Source organism: Metopolophium dirhodum, chromosome 6, assembly GCF_019925205.1.
Source record: "Metopolophium dirhodum isolate CAU chromosome 6, ASM1992520v1, whole genome shotgun sequence".
NCBI lineage: Eukaryota > Metazoa > Arthropoda > Insecta > Hemiptera > Aphididae > Metopolophium > Metopolophium dirhodum.
This window is the reverse complement of record NC_083565.1, coordinates 33,663,630-33,676,913: the sequence shown is the minus strand read 5'-3', so window position 1 is coordinate 33,676,913 and position 13,284 is coordinate 33,663,630. Positions and strand designations below refer to the sequence as shown.

Here is a 13,284-nt window from a genome sequence, read left to right as displayed (position 1 = left end):
TCAAAATTTTCCCCGATGAAGTGGTATCTGACGTCGATGTGTTTAGTCCTTTCGTTAAACTCTGAGTTTTTCACTAGTCGAATTGTGCTTTGGTTCTCCATGTATAATTTTGGTTGTTCACCCATTATACATTTACAGATTTCCCTTACTAATCTGTTGATCCAAACCAAACCTTTGACTGTTTCGCATCCCGAGATATATTCTACTTCAGTCAGGACCTCATTTAGGGGGGGGGCTGGGTACAACTGCTCTGGGCACCAGTATTTTGGAGGTGCCAAAATTTTGTGGTCAGAAATTTGTTCACTTGTGAATTATTAAAATTTTATAATTTTAATTATTTTAATAACAGTATTATATAATATAATTTAGTATAAAAGTATTTTATACATAGTATTATGCTGTTTGAAATTTATTATTTAAACAACCAATGCATTTATAGCAATATAGCTATCAGCGATCAATAATTACTAATTTACTATAGCAATGAACTGCATTTATGACAGTTTTCGATGAGAAAGTATTTTTATGTTTATTTTTTACTCCCTCGATCTGCAGTTTATAAATTATAATATCAATATCATATTGCCATATTATTATAATATAGTTCTGAAATATAAATGCTTGGCACATACCTATTAAATTTTACACTTTATTCTTATTTAAATCTTCCTAAGTAATACCTATAGACTATAGTTAATAATATTATATATTATTTATATACACAAAATATTATGATGGCACACTTTACCTGATTATTCAAATGTCAATCAACTAGATGTCCAGCTTTCCGGACTAGGAAACAAAGTATTTTAATCGTAATCGTAATTTGACATATTACGTAATCGAAATTAATGTAGATTTAATATCTGCTTTAAATTGTTTGTCTTATAAACAAATTAAACTGCTGTAATTGGTAAACTACTTGCGCATGTTAAAAACATATTTATAACGAGATTCTAATTAGTATCAATAATTTACGATTAAATGAGTGGAGTGGTAGACAGTTTTCTATTTTTTCCTATAAGTGGAAATAAATATTTTCAAAAAATATTTGAATTTTTAAAATATTAACTAAAGATAATTTAATTTATAACCCGTCAACGACCGTTTAAGACTTACCAAGACTAATATATTATGCTGTTCAAAATGATTAATGTTATTTGCAAAGAGTAAATACTGCGTAGTATTCGTAGATACCAATGACGCGTTGGTTATTTATAATATTATTTTCTATACACGATATAATTTTCAAAATATTTAGATGTCTTTTCAACTGTATACGGACATTTACAGTATCCAATTTTTTTAAAGTTTTTTTTTCTATGAATGTCAATAAAATTATATTTGTTTTGTAAAAAAGCTTGAAACTTTAATACAAGGCTCCTGATATATTGTTACAATAGTAGTTGAAAAATTATTAAAATACATAGGCACAATTATTTTTTATGAGCATTTAAAGTTAGATTTTCAACAAAATGTATCAAATTTAAAATGTAATAATTATTTGTAGTTAAAAATGTATAAAATGTTCAACTTTTATAGCTAAGGATTGAAAATTTAAAACAAGGTTCCACGTAAATAGGTTATATTTAAACTACTTTATTTACAATAATATTTGTTAAATACCGAAAATTATGACATATTCTTATAAATGTTATATTTTTATTAGCTGGGCATGTGAATGATTTTTTTTAACTTAGTTCAGTTTATATGCACCAATAACGAATACTTAATTGTTAAAAGTTAATTTAATTATAGGTTATCTTAGTTAAGTTATAAGTTAATACACACTTTTTGTTAACTTTTTATTAAGTTCAAAAAAAGCGTATACAACGCTTATACAACTTAATTTTTTTCCAACCCAAAACTAAATTATAGACTTTAGTGTTTATACTTTGTACATTATTTCCATATAAGTTGGATCGAAATAATATAATTTGTTTAACTTTAAACAATTCTCTGTAAATATTTGTTGACATGATAACGATGACAGTATAGAAAAAGTGAAATGTAATAAAATTAAAAACCAAATAAATTAACTTAACTCATTTCTTAAAACGAAAAATTAAGTCGTTACTTTCACTTAAGTTAAAAAAAAAATCCAGTAAGTTAACAGTTAAGTTAATGCGAATCCAAAAGCTAAGTTAAGTTAGGTTAACTAGCGTAAACTAATAAACTTTTTAGCTTAACTTTAACTTTTTAACTCGTTAATGCCCAACTTTGCAGGAAAGTACCTGCGGCTTGAGTTGTTACGATAAATAACATTAACATATTTCGTCATAGAAAACTATACTTAAATAATAGATACCTACCTATTATTCGATAACTGGAATACATCCACAAAGACAATAATTACTTACTTTTTCTGGGATGACGTAAAAACAACAACATGCTATAAAGAGATATAAGTATATAACAATATATTATACGCATTTTAAAATATTTAAAAATAATTATCATCAGCAATAGATATTAGAAAGTTTTAGTTTAATAAACTTTAATTAATTAGTAGCTCGAATACACCGTTTTTAGTTACATGTGTTCAGTTTTGTGGAAGGTATAGCATACGCGAGTACCTAATTTAAAATATGATAAAATACTTGATTACATATAATACGCATATTAATAATATTATGTATGTACTTAACTATTTTGTTTTGTAGTTAACGTCAGTTAGTATTATACGTATCTATACTCTATAGTCTATACAATTTATTTTATAACTCATTGTCCCTTTTTTTATATTTTGTGCACCCGATAGTTTTTTGTGGGCCATTCTATAAGTCAACAATATACTACCATTAATAACTTATAACATTATAACATTTACAACATTTATAAAAATTAATACTTTGTAGCTTAGGTATAGGCCTAAGAATAATACGCGTAAGTAATTGGTAAGATATTATATGTGCGTAAATCCTAGATGGACGTAATTATGTTATTCATATACTAGGCAGGTAAAATAAATATATTATATTTGTTACCTTCAATCCTTAAAAAAATATCAAGAGCAAATTTTGTTTCAATGTTGGTGTAATACGTACACGGTATACGATCACCAACAAATAACAAGAAGCGGTGCAAAAAAAATGTAGGAATGAACTTTTCAGCTGCCCGGTTTGATTCAGATAAGGTACTGACAAGGTGATTTGTAAAGTATAAAATAATATATAATATAATGCGAATAGGCAATAATTTGTTTTTTAGGGTTTCGTACGGTAAAACGGATATTACTAAGGCTCCGTTGTCCGTCCGTCCGTCCGTCTGTCACCAGGCTGTATAAACCATGAAAGTTAGAAAGTTGAAATTTTCACAGATTATGTATTTGTGTTGCCGCTATAACGAAAAATACTAAAAATCCTAGAATATATAATATATGCAATGTTGCCAACATGTTTATGGTACGGAACCCTTCGCGCGCGAGTCCGACTCGCACTTGTCCGATTTTTTTTACTATCGCTTATCGCACCCCAATGTTCGACGAGCAGTAGATTTGAGATAAATAATACGATAATGTATTGTAAGGCCAGCCAAATAATACAAGCATAATACGTTGTGGTTGTTGATTGTTATTACTCAACCATAATCGGAAATTCGTTCAGAACAATTTATTCAGAAATAAAAATAAAAACGATATTTCACAGCCAATGTTTTTCTTTTACATAGTTATGACTGTAACCTTCTCGGTTCTTTCCCGTCCAAAAAAAGTTTTTACGATGGTTTACATAATATTTTGTAGGACGGGGAATGTAGCGTCCTCTTAACAATGATCAATAAAGTTCTAATTTATTTTAGATGATTATTTATTTACCTTCTTTAATGTTTAATTATTGTGCATTATCGTTTTGTCCTTTCCGAAAAATTAACCCCCTCTCCATTTTGATATTTAGATTCACGCCTGTACACCATTGTACAAAAACATCGTCTACTTGTACAATAAATAATGAGGCTAATGCAATAATAAGTAGCAGGTATAGTAAATAATAATTATTAACAAATATTTTATACTCCAAACCTGTACTTACCTATAATAATTATAATTACCTTCTTGTTACCCATTTTATGTTAAAATCGTATTAGAGGCAATCTTTTAGTTTTGACTTCTTGAATTATATTGAATACAATTTCAATGCGTTCAATTAAATTTACGCGAATTAAAAGTAATATACAATAAGAAGAAGAGAAGAGAAGAGAAAATATCTTTAAGAATGTTCTCTCTCCTACATGGAGCACTATTTAAGATTATGTTCAAACTTCAAATAATTGCCGCCCGCTGATATAATATGAAAATATGAAATATTCTAAATTGCTAACAGGGAATTATAATAATAATATAATATACCTATTAAGAACTATTAAGACTTTTGACTTTTGTGACTTTTGAGTTTTGAGTAGTTTTTGGCATTATATAATATTTACCATTTTACCCCATATAACCTCAAAATTGATATTAATACATGAACGCATGATAAGCTTCAATTTCCTATCCATATCTTTATTATCTATGGAAGATGGAACATATAAATGAATGTTTGTGTGTAGATAAGACCTCTGACAAGAATACAGACTAATTTAAAAATAGTTAAATATGGTTTTTTTTATTCATCTGATATTAGTACGGTTAGGTTAGAATTTTTTATATAATTAAAAAATATAATTCCACCACAGGTGGAATACGACAAACTTGGTATAACTTTGATACTTTAGAGTTAAATCCTACACTTACGTACAAACAGCACGGGGTCCGCGATCTACCACAGGTAGATTGCCTACCTGATAATATACTGCTGCGAATCAGAATTTTTATTCCGGGCAACGGAAAAGTTAAGATGCTTTTTTAAGACCATACACCGAATATTAAATAACGAATTGAACAAAGTTTGAGTCATATAGAGTTGGTGCATTTAACGGGCAACGAAGTGCACGGGATCTACTAGTATAACATAAAAATAACATAATACAAATTAACATAATTTGGGACTTGCAAATATAATGCTGGATAACAACGTACTATGCTGAAAACACTTACTTATTATTCTCCGAAAAATGATGGTTATTTGTATATAGTATATACTGAAGCATCTACTGGGCTAAATCAATATATTTCAAATTCATAATTTTTTTGTATGTAGTACTTAAGGAGTGTCATGTGTTGATACAAATATCTGTTTTTCAAATGGGAACCTTCCCTCTTTTACTGTAAATTATTTAGGTGTCGGGCAAATATATTATGTTATTATATTGCTCTCAACTTTATAGTATTACACTATTATCTACTCTAAAAATAAATTAACCTTATTTAAACTAGAATATTTAAAGAAAATATGTGGATGATTTATTCAGAAGTTTACTGAGAAATAATATAATAGTCAACTAAAATTATTAAAAACCATTTTATTCAAACAATAACAAAATCAAAAATGTATAAAATACCTGAGACGTGTTCATGTATTATAAATTAATATGACAACAACCAACAGTGAGACCATGTATAAGCTAATCAGTTCTAAAATGTGATGGCAAATTAAAGACTACTGCACCATAAATTCCTTTTTCACTTGTTGGCAATGTATCCAAAGTCCACGTGTTGTTATTGGGGTCGTATATTTCTATAGAGTCCAAATGATTTATAGATTCATCAATTCCGCCAATAACATACAACAAACCATTAAATGTGACAACTTCTATAATGAAAATGCAATTTAAACTCAATAAGTTCATTAAAAAGATTTTTTGAAAATTAATTTTTATAGTCACTTGGATTGTATCGGCTTAAGTGCATGTCAGTAATAGGAGACCAAACTTTAGTAATTGGTGAATAGGCCTCAACACTTTTAAGAATCCCTAAACTAGTATTATCATCATTACATTCACCGCCAACAGCATACATTACACCGTCTAAAACTCCTATACCCGGTTGTCGACGACTTGTGAACATTTGTGTGACTGGTGTCCATATGTCAAGGGTGGGGTCATAACATTCAACAGATTTCAAAGTAGCTTTGTTGTATTTATAACCACCTACCTACAAAAATTAATTAAATGAAATGTAAGTATTAAAAACAAAAAATTTAAAAAAAAATTTACCGCGTATATAAGCTTATTGAGTACTCCAATACCGTGGTCCATTCTATCAGTAGACATACGAGATATCATCCGCCATTCTTGAACACTTACGTCAAAAACCTCTGCACAATTAGTAGAATGATATGAAATTCTACCGCCAATCTATCATTTAATATCATATATGTATAAACAACACAAAATTAGTTATAGGTTTAGTAACTTATTGGTATAACTTACAGCATATATACGATCATCTAAGACACCAACTCCAAAACAGCCTCGATCAACTAACATGTCAACTATTGGTTTCCATTGAAGTGATCGTGAAGATAAATCAAGCATTTGAATTGATCTTAAACGTGAATATTTATCACTCAAGGCAAAAACTAAATGATCCTTTATTAAGACTAGACCACATAATTGACACCCCATATTCATTTTTATTGTTGTATACAATAGTTTGGTTGCTGGATCATACCAGTTTGTAGAACACTTCCCAATTCCTGATGAATCACCCATGGCAAGAAGAAACTGCAAAAAAATAAGTAAATATAATGATATTGAAAAGATAATTTGAAATCTGAATTCAATAATACTTTAAGTCCAGTCTGTCTAGGTGAATTACGAATTGTTGGTGGTATAGTAATGTGTGGATGTTTGTTATGGAAATTTAAAGCTTCAATGACAAAATCTTTACCTAAAAATATTTTAATTATTGCATAAGATTATAAATTTACAGTAAAAGAATAATGTTGAAAAAAACTTACATTTAGGATTGTTTTTAATAAGAGGTTCATTAACTACATTTTTTAATATATACTTTTGGGGTGCTAATGACAAACGAACATGTTCCATTAATTTAGGCAAACTATCTTGTCTACAATCTAATTCATGTTTAACCCAATTAATAACACATTCAAATATCTACAACAAATAAATATGATTCAATTAAAATATAACTAAGACTAATTACATTGGTAAATCTTTTTTTTTTGCCTTGACATATTATATAGTTATTTATTTGATAAGCTACTAAATGTTTGAAATGTTGTCGCTACACTGACATTGGTTGTGTCCATCTGAGAAATGCGTAACATAGCAAATTTTAGTTGGTTGAAAAATTAGAGTGAATTAACCTCTTATTAAATTTAAATGTATGATTATTCTTTAGGAAATATTGTAGGCTTTTAATTATATTTTAATTTTCAATCGAAATATGAGTATCTTAAAATTGTAAATTGTTTATACACCTTAAAATGCTAATAACTCGCTTCGAAATTAAAATATAACAAAAAACCTATGAGTTGCCCTAGATAATAATCTTACCTTTAACTTTTAAAAGAGGTCAATTTAATCTAATTTTTAATTTAACGGAGGCGTTTATGTTACGCACTTGTGAGATGAATACACTACCATTATAATTTAATTAAGGTTATTTTTTTTTAGAACAACCACCAATTATACCAAACCAATCAAGCTGAAGAATTAAATACTTAATTTAATTAACAGCAAAACACTTTTGAACTATGCAATCGTTTTCATAATTATTTAGGTATATTTAGGTACCCAACACCCACCCACCTATTGTTAGTATTTGTGAATCATTTGATTCAAATATTTTCCTTACAAACAGCCTAAGTAAATTTAATTCCCATCTTTAATTAAATACAACAATTATGAATTTTAGTGTGTATACTTTTTCTTCAAATGGAACGTTAATGTCAGTACGGGAGATTAGATTAATCACTTCTTCAGAAGACAAAGATAAAAATTCATCAGCTTCAACAATTTTTCTGAAAATCATAACCATAATATTTATAAGATTCATTGACCGTTATTTAATAAAGCTTACAAAAAATGTTTTTTTATGTACTCCGTAGAACTTGACAATAATTCCATACAGTTATAAAATTCAGCAAATTCTTTGATATCAAGGCAATTTGAAGTATTCAATTGTTTTTGTAAAAACTCAACACATACGCCTTTTACATAATCCAATTGAAAGAAAATAGCAGCTGGTAACAAAACCTAAACAAATAAACAATAATAATGAATTAAAATAATTTTGATTATAATCTAAAACAACTAGGCTCATCAATTTTTAAAAATTTCATGGGGTAGGAAAATTTTTATTTTACCTAATGCAACGTTTGCAACTTTGAAATATTTCATTGAATATTTATTTAAAGTTCAAATATAAATAAAATTATTATTATCATCTTTCAGAGCGTTTTTTCTCAGTAACGTGAAATACTGCTAGATTATTTGGTCTTGTGTATATCATCAAAATTGTTTTAGTCGACTTAAAAAAGAAAGTTTAACAGTTCACTCACAACAACAGTGTTCGTACAGCTATATCACTGGTAAAGTTACAAATAAAGAGTAAACCAATGTTGTATAGCCCATCTTTTTTAGATTCTGAGTCAAAAACACCACATAAAAATCCATATTATGTTATAGTTTTATCACCACATCCTTTTATTTGACACATAGCCTATGTCTACTAAAATTTAATTAATTATATTATATACCTACCATTACGTTTTGTTCGGTCACCATTATTTTGCCAGTATAAATAAAATCAATTAACAGTTGTAAAATGTTGGAATCTATATCTCTTATATTTACAACATATTTATCCCCTTCGGCAAAACTGGTGAACATTGCACGGAAATATGAACTAGCTGATATTAAAACCACTTTATGAGCACACACTATTACACCGTCATCTGTTTTTAACTTAATATCACATGACACTTCTTCTCTAAAAACATAAAACACGTTATTATAATTTATTTTGATAGCAGCTAATATGACATACTCAAAATCTCATACTTTCGTAAACATTGTAGGACTTCAAAGAAATTGTGAGTATGACAGGTGTTTATATATATTGCAGGTTTACATCCGTTGGATTTCAGAACTTTCTTCAGGCCACTTTTCCATGGTATAACATGTTTTACAGAATCCATCTCTTTTATGGATATAACACCTTAAAACTATATTAAAAATTATAGATTATTTATATTATTTATGTGAATAGCTACTAAATTCAAGGAGTAAGGACTATTTAAATTTTTGCAGTCGATAGTTATTGTCTATTCCATTGTTCGTCTAAGGTAAGTAATAACATCATGTTATACAGACATGAACTATTTTCTATAATTTTAATATTATGTGTGTTTTTTTCATATTATTAATAACAAATTTGCATATTTATTCTATTTTAATAATCATGAATATTAACATTAAAAATTGAAAATTATCCAGCAAACGAAAACGGAATAAATTAGAATGGTACACAAAACTAAAACCATTCTTCTTCGTTTAAATATCAAATTTCGTCCAAAAATCGGTTATTAGCAGTGTTGGGAATTATCTAGATAAGATTTTTTGAAGTATCTATATAATTATGTAACGATTTATCTAATGTTTAGCTTAGATAAAAAAATGGGCTAATCTAGATAATATAATAGTGCCCCCTACAAAATTATAAAACCAATATTACTAAAATTCTAATATAATATAAATTATTTATAAAATTAGAAGAATATATTTCTTGTTATTATTGCCAACGACAATATTACAATGATACGAGAACCTGCATGCGGGCTTGAACTATACATCGTTCTCTACTAGCCATAATAAGCATATTAAAATTAATTAGTTATAGGTTTATTTCCCCATTCATTTTAAAAATAAATTAAAATGAACTTAGAACTGTATTTCAAAGACTCAATTTGTTGTTATTATAAATATTATGTCATTATATTGGTATAAATCTAATACCTACTACAAAAATACTAAAAAGCAATAAAAATAAGTGTAAAAAAATGATATTTATCTATATATTTATATAGATAAATGTATTGTTGTATTTACAGGGGTGGATTTGTGAATTTTATCGGCCCGGGAAATATGGATCAAACCGGCCCTGCACCGCAAATATAAACCACCACCCCCCCCCCCCCCCACCGCCAATGGTCATAATTTTACTCGAATTTCAAAATTTGTTTAGTTTTACCCCTAAATTAGGGGAAATTAGAGTAAATTAAAGCTACAATAGTTTTGGGTTAGTCAGATAAGGTAGTTGTTCAGACTGTCCTAACTTAAACTTGAAGTTTAATCTTATTACATTTTAGATTCTGAACGGAGCGATAAATGTATTTATTTTACAATGATGTGTGTTTTTTTTTTTTTAATTTTTAATTCCTTTTAGATTCTGAGCAAAATGATGAATGTATTAATTTTACAATGATGCGTTTTTTTTAATTTATTTTTTTTTTTATTGTGTCTGTCATCACCTTTTAGGACAGTAAAAGTGCTTGGATTTTCTTCATCAGTAACTTTTCTGATAAAAAGAATATAGTTGGTACTTTGGGGGTTCTAAAGTAAAAATGTCACAGTAGTTTTCAAAAGCGACATGAAAAACAAAAGAAAAATTAGGGAAAAACGGGAATTTTTACGCACAATCTGTTTTCGAGAAAATCGAGTTTTCGGGTTTTTGGTGCAACTCTAAAACAAATAACCGTAGGTAAATGGAATTTTGACTGAATGTTTATATTAGCATTTTCTATACACCATAACATTTTCCAAATGTTTTGACTTATTTTGAGCTGTTTACGGACATTTTATGTTTCCATTTTTTTTAATTTTTTTTTTCTATAAATACCAAAACAATTTTATTTGTTGGTTAATAAAGCTTGAAAAATTAATACAAGGCTCCTACTATATTGTTACAATGACATTTGAAAAATATTAAAAATCCTTAGTCACAGTTTTTTTTATAGGCATTTTAAGTTCAAATATTGACAAAATAAGTGAAAATGACGAAAATTTGCAAATTATTTTGATTTAGCAATTCATAAAAAATGTTCTTTTTAAATCTAAGATTTGAAAATGCAAAACAAGATTACTCATAAGTTTTGCTACCTTTGTCAAAAAAAATTGTCTACAAGAAAGTCATATTAAAGTTTTACGAGCGTTTGAAATTTATATTTTTATAACATTTGATATTTATTAGATTTCTTATGATGTAACGAATTTCTTATTTTGTTGTAATTAAAAAACGAATGACTGTAGATACTAAAAAATTGTACTGAATGTTTTGACACCAATACACCATACAATTTTGAAAATAATTTGACTCTTTATGCTTAATTTATAAAAATATAATTTTTTTTTTGTAACTATAATAAAATAATGATAGTAGCCAGGCTGTCCCTCACAAAGATTCCCGATTTCCCGATAGGCCAATCCACCCCTGTGTATTCATCTTTATCTAGATAAATTACATTTATGTTGTCTTTATTTTTATCTAGATAATATTTTGTTAAAATTATCTTATCGTATCTAGATAATTTTTTAGTTATCTATTCCCAACACTGGTAATTAGCAAAGTTTACTGAAATGGAATATTACATTTTAGAGCGTCTGCATTTAAGTAATAAAGCTTTAAAATTTAATTCAAGGTTCATCATAAATTGTTTTAAATAGCAGTTCAGAAATATTAAAAATACATAAACAGAATTATTTTTTAAATGTATTTAAAGTTTAAATTTTGAAAACATTTATCAAATTTTAAATTTCGAAATGGTTTTGTGAATACAAATTTATAAAGTGTTCAAATATAGCTAAGGATTGAAAATTTAAAACAAGCTCCACATAATAGGTTATTCTGTAACCGAAAAACCTCAAAAATATAAAATACAGTTTTTTTTTAGTTATTTTATGTTCAAATTCTGACGAAATGACATATTAAATAACCGAAAACAATGGTTTTAGTTATTTTGTTGCAATTGTATAATATTAATTCAACTTACCGGATACCATATTAATAATAAGTATAATAACAATATAAATATTATAATATAAAGTATCCACACTGAATCGTTTCTCATATACAATGATATTATATTATCGTTGAATTCAAATTTAATACCATCCATTATACAGTGACCCACTAGAAATCTTCTGTAAAGAGGAGCGACATCTGACTTACCCGTTTTTTTTTTGTTTTTAATGTTTTTTTAAATTAAATGTTTTATATTTTACTTTTTATGACCAATTTGTGGATATTAGAAGCTGTTTTTAATTATTTACAATTGAAATTTACTATCACACATATTTAAAAATAATATTTTGTACATTGTCAGCACTCGGTTGAATATGTGTAGAAAAACACCTATAATTAATAATGCATATAGTAAATAACTGAATTTATGACAGTTTCTGATGAGAATTAATAAGTATTTTTACGTTGATTTTGTACTCCCTCGATCTGCCATTTGTAAACCATAATATCAATGACATATTGACACATTATAATATTATACTTAGCGATAGCACATTCCAACAATAATATAATATAAGATTATCCACGCATCATTTTACTATTTGATAGCTATATTATAATTTTATTAGGATTTATGAACCTATGTATTACAAAATACACTATAATATAGTTACGAAACATAAATGCTTGGCACATACCTATTCAATTTTATCCTTTATTCATATTTCAATCTTACCTAAGTAATAGTTGTTATAGTATATGTACATATATTATTTATATACACATAATATTAGTATGATGACACACTTTACCCGATTATTCAAATGTCAATCAACTAGATGTCCAAATTTCCGAACTAGGAAAAAAGTATTTTAATCGTAATTGTAATTTGACATAATATCACGTAATCTTAAATATTATTGTAGATTTAATATCCACTTTAAATTGTTTGTCTTGTAAAGAAATTAGACCACGGCAATTAGTAAACTATTTATCACCACTCGCGCATGTTTAAAACAATATTTCAAACGTTTATTTAATTAGTAAAAATAATTTACGATTAAATGAGCGGAGTGGTGGACAGTTTTTATTTTTTTTTTCCTATAAGTGAAATAAATAAATATTTTCAAAATATTAACAGTGCCTGGATAATTTAATTTATAACCCGTCGACGACGATAGTAATAACTAATAAACTTTTAAGACTTACCAAGACTAAAATATTATGCTGTTCAAATGATTGATGTTATTAATTGCAAAGAGTAAATACTGCGTAGTATTCGTAGTTACCAATGACGCGGCACAAGCACAACTGCTAACTTCCTTTATGTTTAGACTGCTGACAAGACGAGTATTGCACCGAATAATGTAGCCATCGGATTGCGAAACGCCGAACGCCTACCATTTCAACAGCAGGTCACT

The 13,284-nt window shown here is 27.3% G+C and overlaps 1 protein-coding gene across 3 annotated transcripts; it reads right to left on the bottom strand.

Annotated features, from left to right (window-relative positions):
* Window positions 1-5,377: 5,377 nt before the first annotated feature.
* Window positions 5,378-13,233, bottom strand: LOC132947889 (ring canal kelch homolog). Of its 3 annotated transcripts, none has more exons than XM_061018134.1 (11): window positions 13,073-13,233; window positions 8,905-9,068; window positions 8,605-8,833; window positions 7,922-8,097; window positions 7,766-7,862; window positions 6,837-6,993; window positions 6,666-6,766; window positions 6,307-6,600; window positions 6,091-6,231; window positions 5,761-6,028; window positions 5,378-5,687 (listed from the first exon to the last, which is right to left on the bottom strand). In XM_061018134.1, exons 2-11 carry the CDS (start codon window positions 9,039-9,041, stop codon window positions 5,500-5,502), a joined length of 1,788 nt encoding a protein of 595 aa, XP_060874117.1. In that variant the 5' UTR covers window positions 9,042-9,068; window positions 13,073-13,233; the 3' UTR covers window positions 5,378-5,499. The 3 variants fall into 3 exon arrangements, with proteins under 3 accessions (XP_060874117.1, XP_060874118.1, XP_060874119.1); XM_061018135.1 differs by having other exon boundaries at window positions 5,378-5,684; XM_061018136.1 differs by lacking the exon at window positions 13,073-13,233 and having other exon boundaries at window positions 8,891-8,998.
* Between the last annotated feature and the right edge of the window lie 51 nt (window positions 13,234-13,284).